The sequence below is a fragment of the Desmodus rotundus genome, chromosome 7 (assembly GCF_022682495.2).
Source record: "Desmodus rotundus isolate HL8 chromosome 7, HLdesRot8A.1, whole genome shotgun sequence".
Lineage (NCBI taxonomy): Eukaryota > Metazoa > Chordata > Mammalia > Chiroptera > Phyllostomidae > Desmodus > Desmodus rotundus.
This window is the reverse complement of record NC_071393.1, coordinates 110961023-110974100: the sequence shown is the minus strand read 5'-3', so window position 1 is coordinate 110974100 and position 13078 is coordinate 110961023. Positions and strand designations below refer to the sequence as shown.

The window sequence follows — 13078 nt, the reverse complement described above, 5'->3', positions numbered from 1 at the left end:
TACTAATCAAGACTTCGACGTTACTGGGAGGAAGGTGGCCTGAATTTTACTTTTGTACTATAAAAGAAGGGTTTGCTAAGCAGACAGATACTACAAACAAAACTATACAGAGAATGGTTGACTCAATTAAGATTATTTTTATACATATGGTTTTAGTGAAGGTCTCTACTCTCTAGAGGAGTTATGTTCCAAAACACCACTGAAAGCCATTTCGAAGCTTTCTGCCTACAGAAACATTATGAATGGTAGTCACTTTCCCAGACCAGCCCACCCAAGCCTGTAAAAATAATAATTGTTCCCAATTAAGACCTATTCTATGCCAGAACCTTTGTATATGTCATCTGATACAATTCTCAAAATAACTCCAAAAGGTAGACATTTGTGTCCCTGCCTTAGAGGTGAATGGACTTGCCCAGAGTCACATAGGTAATAAGTGGCAGAGCCATGTATGTCTGGCTCCACAGCCTGTGTTCTCGTCACCAGGAAACCAGGCTGCCTTCCATGGCTCCTATGCTTAATGGAGGGTGAACAGTAGGGTGGAGATTTCCAGTCTCCTCTCCTAGAACATCCTCCGTCCCCACATGGAAGAGATGTTAATGGAATATTAGAACCTCGCCTGCAGCCACATGTGATGCAGGAGGTGATGGAGGACCAAGACAATCTGTGTCATTTCTTTGGTGTGCCATGCAAAGAAGCAGAGCAGGGGGATGCCAGAGGACAACAGCTTAATAAACTACTTTGATTTTGGTCTTAAAAAAGACTTCCTTGGGTGGGTTTCATTTTGCATGTTTGAAAAGCATCTTATAAAAATTCCACCTTCCTGTAATGAGTAGGAAGTACGCCCTAAGGATCAAATGGGCAGTAGAGTGAATATGGAGAACTTAATCATTCCAACCACTGAAAAGAAATGACATCCCTGGCTGGGAGGCTCAAGGGGATTGAGCGCTGGCCTGTGAACCAAAAAGTTGCAGGTTTGATCTCCAGTCAAAGCAAATGCCTGGGTTGTGGGCCAGGTCCCCAGTTGGGGACGTGTGAGAGGCAACCGATTAATGTATCTCTCACACACTGAGTTTCTCTCCCTCTTTCTCCCTCTCTTCCTCTCTCTCTAAAAAGATAAATAAAATATTTAAAAGAAATTATAATATTAACACAATAGAGCTAATTATCCCTATGATGGCAGCCATATTACAATGTATAAACGTATCAAATTAACATGTTGAATACCTTAAATTACACAAAGCTATATGTCAAATATATTTCCATTAAAAATACGTAAATAAAACAACAACAAAAGAAAGTTCACCTTCCCCAACTCTCTCTCTCTAACTCTGGCCCCCTCTGACACAGACTTCTACAGTGAGGTTAGGCAGCCACCTGCTCTCCAGAACTCACCTTGTCAGCAAGCAGCTCCCTTATCTTGCCGGCTTGTAGGCGGAACCGGAAAAGCTGGGTTTCTAGGGCCAGGCAGCGTTTCTGCCAGTCCATGCTGGCCCGTGTCTCCACCTTGAGCTCAGCCATGATGGAATCAACTTTTGGATATTCCAGGGAGTCCTGAGAACCAGCACACAGAGAGAGAGGGAAAGATAAGTAAGCGTGGGAGGAAGAGTTATGTTGGGAGAGGAGGAGAGGAGACCAAAGGGGGGCAGAGAAAACAGGGCAGGGGTAGGTGAGCTAGTCCCTGCTCTCCCTCTGTCCTGTGGCCCCCCTTTCTTAGCTCAGTGTGTCTCATTCTATCACAGGTTAGCTGAGCAACCTCAGGGGATCACAAAACCTGAGAAACTATAACAAGAATCTAGTCCCATTTATTTTTTTTATCCTCACCCGAGGACATGCTTACTGATTTTACAGAGAGGGGAAGGGAGGGAGATGAAGAAGGAGAGAAACACTGATGTGGGAAACATCGATTGGTTGCCTGTTGTACGCACCCGTATCACCACCGAACCTGCCACTCAGGCATGTGCCCTGACCAGGAATCAAACCAGTGATCTTTCAGTTTACAGGATGATGCTCAACCAACTCAGCCACACTGGCCAGGGCAGGGCTCATTCATTTTTTCATTCAATAATTGCATTTAACAAATTTTTATCCATTCAATGAACATTATGTGCCAGACACTGTTCTAAGCACTGGAGATGCAAAGATAAATAACAGAGGTCCCTTGTCTTTGAGTTTTTCAAGGAAATCTAATAGCAAAATTACAATGCAGTCACAATAGCGAATCAATATACAGATCAATAGGAGCAGGGAAATGGGGCAGCCTGTGGAGAAAGTCACAAACCTTTGGAAAACACTTTATAGAAACTCAGAACAAATCAAATAGACACCTATAATTTCTCCAGCTAGGAGAATTTACCCAGACTCTCCTGGACATATCCTAGAGAAGAAAAAGAAAATGAAGGGTGTATGTGTGCATGAGAGAAGTGATACAGGCACAGATGAACACAGAGGAGGGAAAGGCCGGAAGGCACAGCCACCAACAGGACTTTAAAACCCCCGCTCTGGGCTGCCACTAGTACTTACGTTTGGCAACAAGCAAAAACTTGGTCTGTCCCAAACCATGACATACAGTCACCCTAGTATTAGGTAATTTTAAAGAACAACCGTACTTTTTTTTAGGTTGATATTTTTAAAATGTCATCTGTTAGAGATACATGTGATATACAGGTAAAATGACATAATGTCTGTGATTTGCTTCAAAACACGTCATGGCAGGGCGTGAGGAGTGGAGGGGAGGGAGATACGTGAAGTAAGATTTATCCAAATGTTAATTTTTGAAGCTGGGTGAGGGGTACGTTGGGGGTTCTTTACACTGGTCTCTCAACTTGAATGTATCCCTGGAATTTTCCATAGCGCACATTTGTTCTTTTTCACATCCCCATTCCCTTTTCACAGGAGCCACGAGGCCTCAGAAAACCCTTCCACCTCCTGTACTGCCGCCAACGATTGCGCAGGTGCACTAGGGAGCTTGTCTTCCATGGGTTAACCACCAATGTTGCTTCCCGCCTCCCATTTGACTTTTATAAGTATCTTTCTCCCATTACATACCACAAATAGCAATCATTTATTTGGTTCTTGCTGTATGCCAGGCACGTGCGGCCTCTTTAATCCTTATAACCCATGAGTTAAGGGTAGGCAGTGGTCCACTGTCCCACAGGAGGACACCGAGGAAGAGGGAGACTGGCCGGCTTACACAGGGAGGTCTGCACCAGGATCTCATTCCAAAGTCCCAGTTCTTAGCCACTGTGCTCTTTATCCATCTAGAAACTGGAAGGAATTCTGATTTCACAAAGACTGAGGTAGACTGTTAAGAGTGAAAGAAATATTTTATAAGATCTTTCAGGATCGTGGGCACTAAGATGAGCCTATATTCCAGGTTTTTCAGGGTACTCTGGTCTTAACTATTCTGACACCATAGACTCCATAAGCACAGACAGTTATCACATGTCCTGACTTTTCATTTAAAAAACAGGGTCAACAGGCCTGTAGGGAAAGGCCCAACAATTAAACCACTGATGGGTCTGGTGTCTTAAGTCTTTTGGTTCTGGGCTGCTCAGAACACTGGACCTATGATCTCAGCCCTGCTCTCCCGGAAGTGTCACCGCAAACAATCCCGACATTGTGACCTCCCAGCAATCCCCACCTCAAAGGACTGGGACCAGCAGGAACGGGCAGAAAGACAAAAGACAAAAGCAAAACATGACCTCGGCTGAGCTAAGATCACAGCTGAAAAGACAAAACAAAACCTTGTGGGGGCCCCCAGAGAAGGCTTTGAGTCCTCACATCTGATTTGCTTTGTCCCTTAAGGGGCTTTTGCTTTTCCGCAGATGAATTTTTAAAAAGTGGTACATTTGAAACTAGGATCTGAAAGTCTTGCACCTAGCCCAGAGCTACGAATTAGCCCTGAAAGCATCCAAGTGAAAACAAGGGGCAGAGAAAACAATTGTTTTGTGGTGATGAGTTTGGTGGATTTTAATTGTCTCTTATTGATTGTCAAAGGTGTGGCTCAGATTCCATGGGGAGTGGAAATCCAAGTTATCAAAATCTTTGGAAATAAAATGTGTCATCGGCCTCTGCCTGGCCCTGACATCTAGGATTTTACCTAGACTGAAGGGAGTGCTTCCCCTGATCAAGCATCTTCATGACATCATGGTTTTGAACCAGTCAGGTGCCTGCTAATCCTCTCCTTGCTCTTTGGGATGCTGGCCAGAGGGCTGGCATCACGCTAGGCTTGTCTCCACATGCGGAGAGCTAAGAAGTTTCAAAACAGATCTGGAGCAAGGTGCCTGTTGCCAAGTACAGGGCCCACTCAGAGGCTCTTTGAACAGAAGCAGGTGGTCAGAGAAGCAGCTATAAAACCCAAGATATAAAGGGAAGATACCATTAAGTTGAATCTCACCTGCTAAGTCACCTTGCACTTGAACCTACCATAAAGATGCACAAGGATGAGCAGAAATAAACTTACAGAATGGTTCTTAACTTTTCAAAGCATTGCCATGAGCGTTATTGTTTCCTTATCCTCTCAGTATCCCCGAGATGCAGGTCAATGAGCAGATGAGAAAACTCATCACATCTGTGACTTGCTTAGAGACAGTTAAGTAGTACCAGCACTGGGCCAAGAATCCTGATTCCTCAATAGAGAGAACATCCTCTTTCCATGAAGATGCTTCAGCAGAGGTGGTAGAGTCTCACGCCAACAGGCTGGTTTAACCCAGATACAACATTAACGGCAAAAACAGATGGGAAAATAAGAGACAGGACATGAGATGGAGACTAAAACAAGCTCATTTTTTTTCTTTTTTTTCCTCATAATTAGGGAGAACAGTACAATAAATCCCCATGGACCTACCGTCCCCCCAGTTACAATTATCAACTCATGGCCACTCTGGTGAAACCTAGTTCTCTTGATTCCCACTAGTGCCCAGCATGCTGAACTGCTAAGCAGCGCAAGTCAAATGACTGCCAAGGGCTAGACACCAGCTCTGAATTCGCTGAGTCCTCTAGCGCCCCAGACTGTCACCTCACAGGGGTCAGCAGAGATCCCCCTCGGAGGAAGGGGCTTCGGGTAGGGTGGGTGGTGGAAAGAGGGCACAGTAGTTAGGTGACTTCAAACTTGGGGCCTGCATCAGAGAAAACACAAACTTGGCCTGAGATACCCTGGCAAGTTGAGGAATTTGACCAGAAATTGACAAAATGCTGAGATTAAATTTAATTCAACCAACTTTTGTTAAGTGATTCCTATGTGCGATGTTGGTCCCATAAAGATGAATAAAGACTGGTGGCCCGCAAGGCTCAGCTCTCCAGTCTGCATATACTGGAACTTCTCTGCAAAGGTGGCCAATCAACACAAGAGCCTAAAAGAAAGAGGTCAGAGGTCCCTTCAGGGGGCATCAGAGGGTAATGGGGACACTGCTCTGGGTACAATTTCTACTGGGCTCTCTCGTATCACCTCACTATGGTTCACTCCCTGAGTGTGAGCACCTTTTGTGATGTCCTCTTGCTGGTGATGGGCTACCTCCATCTTCTGAAAGTGCTCCGCTCAACTAGCCTGACCACCTGCCCAATGGTGGGAGAGGAAGAACTCTGTGCCCCCTTTCTGAGGATAAACTGTGGGAGGGTGAGTGGACACAGGGACACAGCTCCCTCTGAGCTGGCCTCATCATTTGATCAAGCCAACAACACGCATTTGACCCCATTTGTGTGCTGAGCATCACATTTCTCAGCCTTGGGGGAGAACAGGAAAAGATAAGTTCCAGCCTTCCGGGATCTAAATACCAAAAGAAGGGGCTCGGACAACCAGGAGTAGCATCCCTAAAGAACAAAACCAGCAAAGAGCAACAGCAGAGTATAGTAAGGAAGATCCCGCACTCAGGCACCAAACAGACCTGGGTTCGAATACTGGCTCAGGCACTAATTAATCCTGTGACCTTAAATTATTTGCTCAACTTCTGTGAGCCTCAGTTCCAGTTTGAAACTGAGGGCAATAACATTAATTTGAACCATACAAAAATGGTAATTTCGTAGACCACGCTATGTGGATTTTTTTGAGAATTAAAGGGGATATTACAAAAGCCTGGCACACAGTGAGCATTCAATAAATGACAGCTGCCATCAATAAACAAAGGCAAACCAGCAGCGCTCTGGGCGGATGAGGAGATGTGGCCCGCAGATGTGCTTACCACCTGATCCACCTTGGGGAGAAGGTCAGGGGATTTTTAAAAATGATTTTACCTCTTCACCTTTGAAAGTTTAACAAAAAGTAAAGAATGCAAAGTAAGGATTCTTCTTACCCCTGTACTTCATCCATAGTTCTAGCCAGGAAACCATTGTTACGGGTTTCCATGTCTTTCAGAGACACTAGGAAACCACCGTTACGGGGTTTTGTGTCTTTCAGAGATAGTCAGTGTATAGACAAGTTCATATATATGTTGCACACACACACAGATGGTGGCACACTAAACACACTGTACATAATATAATGTAGAGATCATCCTGTAGCAATATACCCCGTTTTCCCTTCTTGCTTTTTAACATCTTTATTGAAATCTATTAGGTGCTACATAACAATGTTTCAGTCAATGATGAAATGCATATGCAATGGTTCCCAAAAGACAATGGAGCTGAAAAATTCTTATCTCCTACAGTCTCCACAGCCGATGTAATCTCATAGCACAACGCATGCCTCACATATTTGTGGAGATGCCACTCGTAGAGAAGAACAGCGCATATTACGTACAGCACATATTTTTAAAAATATATTTTATTGATTATGCTATTACACTCGTCCCATTTCCTCCCCTTTATTCCCGTCTACTCTGCACCGTTCCTCCCACCTGCGTTTGCCCCCCTTAGTTCATGTCCATGGGTTGTACATATACATTCTTTGGCTTCTCTATTTCCTAGACTATTCTTAACCTCCCCCCTGTCTATTTTGTACCTACCATGTATGCTGCTTATTCCCTGTACCTTTTCCTCCATTCTCCCCACTCCCCCTCCCTGCTGGTAACCCTCCATGTCATCTCCATTTCTGTGATTCTGTTCCTGTTCTAGTTGTTTTGCTGAGTTTTAGGGGTTTTTCTTTTTATGTTTGGTTGTTGATAGTTGTGTTTGTTGTCATTTTACTGTTCATAATTTTGATCTTTTTGTTAGTTAAGTCCCTTTAACATTTCATATAATAAGGGCTTGGTGATGATGAACTCCTTGAACTTGACCTTGTCTGGGAAGCACTTTATCTGCCCTTCCATTCTAAACAATAGCTTTGCTGGACAGTGTAATCTCGGATGTCGTTCCTTGCCTTTCATGACTTGGAATACTTCTTGCCAGTCCCTTCTCACCTACAAGGTTTCTTCTGAGAAATCAGCTGATAGTCTTATGAGAACTCCTTTGTAGGTAACTGTCTCCTTTTTTCTTGCTGCTTGTAAGATTCTCTCCTTATCTTTAATCTTGACTAATGTAATGATGCTGTGTCTTTATGTGTGCTTCCTTGGGTCCAACTTCTTTGGGACTCTGAGCTTCCTGGACTTCCTGGAAGTCTATTTCATTTGCCAGGTTGGGGAAGTTCTCCTTCATTATTTTTTCCAATAAGTTTTCAATTTCTTGTTCTTCCTTTTCTCCTTCTGACGTTCCTGTGATTCTGATGTTATAGTGTTTAAAGTTGTCCCAGAGGTTCCTAAGCTCTCCTCATTTTTTTGAATTCTTGTTTCTTCACTCTGTCCTGGTTGAATGTTTATTCCTTCCTTTTGGTCCAAATCATTGATTTGAGTCCTAGTTTCCTTCCCTTCACTCTTGGTTCCCTGGACATTTTCCTTTATTTCACTTTTCATAGCCTTCACTTTTTCCTCCATTTTGTGACCATACTCAACCATTTCTGTGAGCGTCCTGGTTACTAGGGTGGGCGGGGATATCCCCCTGGCAACCTAAGCCCACCCCTTATCCTGTCAAAGATGTCAGAATATTAGGATGGGCGGGGGATATCCCCCTGGCAACCTAAGCCCACCCCTTATCCCCTAAAGATGTCAGAATATCAGGATGGGTGGGGATATCCGACTGACAGCTGGAGCTCCAGGGGAACCACCAATGATGGATCATGGCTTTGTTCCAGGAGACCAATCCCCAGCCCTCAAGGGGAGCCAATCAGAATTTTGGTGTATAAAGCCCCGCCATATTGGCCGCAGGATAGACTTCCCCGGCCGCTCTGTGGACCAGGCAACCTCGCCTGGGTGCACAAACCCCAATAAAGCTCTGTATTGCCTAATTCTGTGGCTGATTGGCATTTCTTCCTCGGTGGAGCCTTTCGGTTACCAGTGTTTTGAACTGTGCATCTGATAGGTTGGCTATCTTTTCATCGCTTAGTTGTATTTTTGGAGTTTTGATCTGCTCTTTCATTTGGGCCATCTTTCTTTATCTCAGAACAGCTGTTACGTAGTATGGGGCGGAGCCTTACGTGTTCACTAGGGCGGGCCAATGTACTTGGCTGGGTTGTGGCGCTATCTGTGGGGTAAGGGTCTGAGAGGGAACAATGTCGCTTGCTCTGCTCTCTGCTGGCTTTTAGTCACTTCCCCTGCTACCCACAAGCAAGTTCTGGTGCTGATTCCCAGGTGGATGGGTTTCTGTACATTCTAGGACCCTGTGGGTCTCTCCAATGAACTCTCCTGTGAGACTGGGAGTTTTTCCTGATGCTGCAACCCCCACAGATTTTTACAGTCAGAGGTTTTGAGGCTTTATTTCCCCTCATGGAAGCCTGGGTTTCTCCCTCTGTCTTACTCCCTAGTTGTTCCTCCCAGTTTATCTGCCCACAAATGTGGGACCCCTGGTCCTCCGGCCACTGCCTTGCTGTGAGTCTTCTCGGCCCAGCTGCCTGTCTGTACCCCTCCTACCTGTCTAGATGAATGTTTCTTTAACTCCTTGGTTGCTGAACTTCCATACAGTTCAATTTTTTGTCAGTACTGGTTGTTTTTTGTTTTTAAATTTGATGTTGTCCTTCTTATTGTTGTGTGAGGAGGCACAGTGTGTCTACCTATGCCTCCATCTTGGCCGGAAGTCCAAACAGCATAACTTTGATTCTAGTACATAAAACTTGATGATAACAAACAACTATGTTACTTGTTTATGTATTTACTATAGAATACTTTTTATTGTTATTTTAGACTGTACTCTTTCTACTTACTAAAAAAACCTCTCGATTGCATCATTTGTTTTGTGCTTGATTTAATTTTTTTTTTTAACAGTAATATTCTGCACAGGTTTGTCATCTAGGAGCAATAGGCTACACTACATAGCCTAGTATGTAGTAGGCTTACCACCCAGGTTTGCTAAATGTACTCTACGATGTTTGCACACGACGGCATCACCAAACGATGCATTTATCAAAATGTAACCACATCATTAAATGGTGGGTGGCTGTATTTAAGAGTCCCTTATTGACAGACATTTGGGTTGTTTGAAACCTTTTGCTAAAATAAACAATGTGGCAATGAATATTCAATGACTATACATCATTTCATACACATCAGAATATATCTGAAGAATAAAGAGTCCTAGAAATGGAATTGTAGAATTAAGTGATATACATTTTTAAATGGCCAAATAGTCTAAATTGCCCTCCCTTGTGGCTGTTCTAATTCATACTCCAGTCAGGAAAAAGTGCCTGTTTCCCTGGGGAGGAGGACAGTTTTGCATTAGTTTTTTACAGAGGGGAGAGACCACTCTTCAGGAAGGTGGCTCAGCAGTCAGCTTTCTATGAAGTTACCTGGATCAGGAGTGAGGGAGTCCTGGCACCTTACCGTCAGCATGAATAAAGCACTGTGCAACCCAGAAGGAGCACAGACTTGGCACAGACAGTATGCAGCCTCCTAGAGAGAAGGGACCACTTAGTAAGGAGGGGTGCAGAGGGAGGAGAGAAGTAGAGTGGGAGGTACAGACTTCTTCCTCTTAGCTGGTGATTTCTGAAGAGGGCAGAAGGGGCACCAGAGGTTCCCCAATGTTAGTTTCAATGAGTTGGGGAGCACAGGATGTACCCCACCATAACCCGGCTCTGAGCAGACCCTCTCAGCAGCCTACCATGGAGGGAGGGTGACTGGACAGTGGACCGAATCCTTTGGAATTTAAGACGGTTGGATGTCTCTGGCCTCTTCCACTTTTTAGCTATATGAACTTGAGCAAATCACAATTTTTCTGGGTCTGTTTCCTCTTGTAAAATGGAGATAATAATATGCAGAAATACTGGAATTAATGTTTTATAAAGTGTTATGCCATGTTACTATATACAGTGTCTGGCGCTTATCAGTCCAAAAAGTCTTATGAAGGAACCAATGACTTTTCCATTGGAATTGTTACTAAAATGACCGTTCACGCAGAAGTTTTAGCTGGAACTAAGGCTCTGTCTGGAAGAGTTTTATGAGGTGGATTCATAGTGGAAGCTTATGGAGATGACCCAACAGAGAGAAATCAACAGGGTGCGGATTCTGCTCTCTGATGAGGGTCTTCACTGCCTCTGCCATCCCCCCATTAAGGCCCCCTGGCCCCTAGTGACCGATTCCTCTCTGAGGTTTCTAGGACACAAAGCTCCTGGTGTCGTTCGGCGCCTGACTTGTTTTCTTTTCGCCACCGCTGACCTGCCTCTAGGAGTCGAGGCTGAAGAGAATCACCGAGAAATCACAGAAGAGAAAAATCTAAGATAAGGTGGGGAGGACAGAGGGAAGAATGAAACCAAGCGAGAGCACAGGCAACGCGGTGGAAAGCCTGAAAGTACACTCCGAGGGCCTTTCCCGTGAGCAACTGGATCCAGCCGGTCGCAAACTCCCGGTGTTCCCTAGAAAGTCTACTCTTCGCCTCCTGGTGTGGGTACCTGAGCCTAACCCGCGCGGCTCCCAGCGCTCCCAGCTGCTGGAAGCTCGGTTCCAGGCTGGGAGGCACCTGCTCGGGAATCGCCCTCCGGCCACAGGCGTCCGGTCCTCTCTGCCCAGCCAAACACCTTCCAGGCCAATGCACACCCCTAGCCCATCCCTGCCCAAGGGGCGCATGGTGCCACTCACCTCTAGCGAGCTCGCGGGCGTCCCAGCCGCGCACCCGGCACACGGCACAGGGCGGGCACACGGGCACCCTCCGCGTGTCCGCCGCTGACCTTGCGTCGATATCGTCTGAGTCCACAGCAGCCGCCGGGTCTCCGTTTCCCGGCAGCAGGGGTCGGGATGGGCGGGGCAGGGAGAGGCTGGGGCCTGGAGGGGTGCCCGCAGGCAGGCGGTACAAAGGCGAGGCCAGCCGCACCTCCCTGCGCCCCATTCAACGCTCTGCTGCGCTCCCTCCCTCCGCCCCGCCTGCTCCCCGCCCGCTCCTTAAAGGCAGAGCTCGGCTCTCGGGCAGCTCGCGGAGAGGCACAGGAAATGACCTCAGCGGGCTCCAGCTTCCCACCTCTCCGCACCGCTGGGCTCGTCTCTGGGGTGACGGGCCCGTGGACATTGAGGGTCTCCCGGGCTCCGGCCCCCACCTCTCTGCGGAGGCCACACAAGCAGTCACAAGGGACGGTGTGCGTGCCCTTGGGTCAGCTCTGCTCCCGACAAGCGTGGGACCCTCTCAGGGGGGCAAGACCAGACCCTGACCCCCACCACCAAAGGAGGTTTCAGCATTTGTCTGGCAACCTGTACAAACTTTAACACCCGGATATTTGAAGCAGAAGTTCTTATTTCAAACAACCTGTCCCACTGGGGTACAGATTGATTTGTAATATGGATGAAAAAAAAAAGTCACCGCAGCCCAGAGGGTAGCTTGCTTGCATATGTGTTTATGTGTATGTATGCGTATGTATGCATGCGTTACTTACTTAAAGGAGATGCCCAAGAGGGCAGAAAAGCAACAGGACACAGCCTGCTGGGCAGTTTGCAGGGCTGGCTTCAGTGCACCCTTGTTCTTCAACGGCTTACAATCCCTCAGCTCACCAGTGTCATCCTACACACACAGGGGTTGGATCACTCAACTTTTGGTTAGGTGCGTATGGGGTAAAACTTTCATCCCCAAACGAATGAACAGGCAAACACCACCAGGGCTGGCTTCTCCAAAGGAGCTTCAGAAGACTCAGGCCAGGTGGTAGGGAAGGCTCCCCTGGCTTCAGCCCAGGTCTGAATCTGAATCTCTGGAGGTAAGGCTGGGAAATTGGCCAGCTAGCAAGCTCCCCAGGTGATTCTCCTGCACAGGTTGAGAGCTCAGACTCTGTGAAAAGATGGTCCCAGGAGTTCAGGAGGCCAAGGTGGAAAGTTAAACTGGGCCAACTGGACTCCTGGGGCTGAATTGCAAATAGATTCAATAGCTCCTGGGAATTGGGATGGTCAGCCCAGTCTGTGGGACACAGGCCTCTGGAAATTGCCTAAGGAAGTCCAAAAGCAAGTCCTCTGGAATTTGTAAGGGAGGTTTATTCATTTATGCATTCATTCACTTTAAATTGGTAATCATGCACATAGAATAAACTTCAAATAATATAGGACTCACGATGAAAAGTGAGTCTTCCTCCCACCCTCTCCCTTGCTCCCCAGATCACTCCTCCCCCAAAACAACTAATGTTGTGAGTTTTTGTGCGTATCCTTTCTAGATACTTTATGCATATGTAAGTATCCATGCCTTCATAAATGCATATGTATTCATATTCCCCTTTCAACACTAAGGAAGTATCCCTTGCTGTTTTCCCTCGACATTACCATTTGTGAACTCTAAGTGTGACATATCAGCACACTTAGAGATGCCCTTATTTTTAATGGTTCCCTGGTATTCTTAATGATGGATATTCAGGATGTTTTCAATCTCTATTACATACCTTGCTACGGTGACTCTCTTTGTAGATACTTCTTGGTCCACATGTAAGTCTTTATGGTTTAATACATAGAAGTGGGATTCCTGGCTTTAACACAATGGGAATTTAAAATTCCAATAGATGCAGCCAAACTGCCCTCAGAGGAGCCTGCGCCAACCTACACTTCTATCAGTGTGTGTGAGTGCCTTTTCATTCCCTCTCACCTGTGCCAATGATTGATTTATCACAAAGTGCCCAGCTTTCAGAAAGGAGAGGAGCAAATGAGTGGATGTGCACGGGCAG

General features: G+C 46.1%; 1 protein-coding gene across 1 annotated transcript in view; it reads right to left on the bottom strand.

Annotated features, from left to right (window-relative positions):
- Positions 1-11208, bottom strand: part of PLEKHH1 (pleckstrin homology, MyTH4 and FERM domain containing H1) — a 53154-nt gene extending 41946 nt beyond the window's left edge. Inside the window, exons 1-2 of the mRNA XM_053928489.1 lie at positions 11031-11208; positions 1393-1551 (exon numbers count right to left, since the gene is read on the bottom strand). Of these exons, the coding sequence (XP_053784464.1) occupies positions 1393-1518 (126 nt within the window). The 5' untranslated portion in view covers positions 1519-1551; positions 11031-11208. The remainder of the gene's footprint in view (positions 1-1392; positions 1552-11030) is intronic.
- Positions 11209-13078: the final 1870 nt, after the last annotated feature.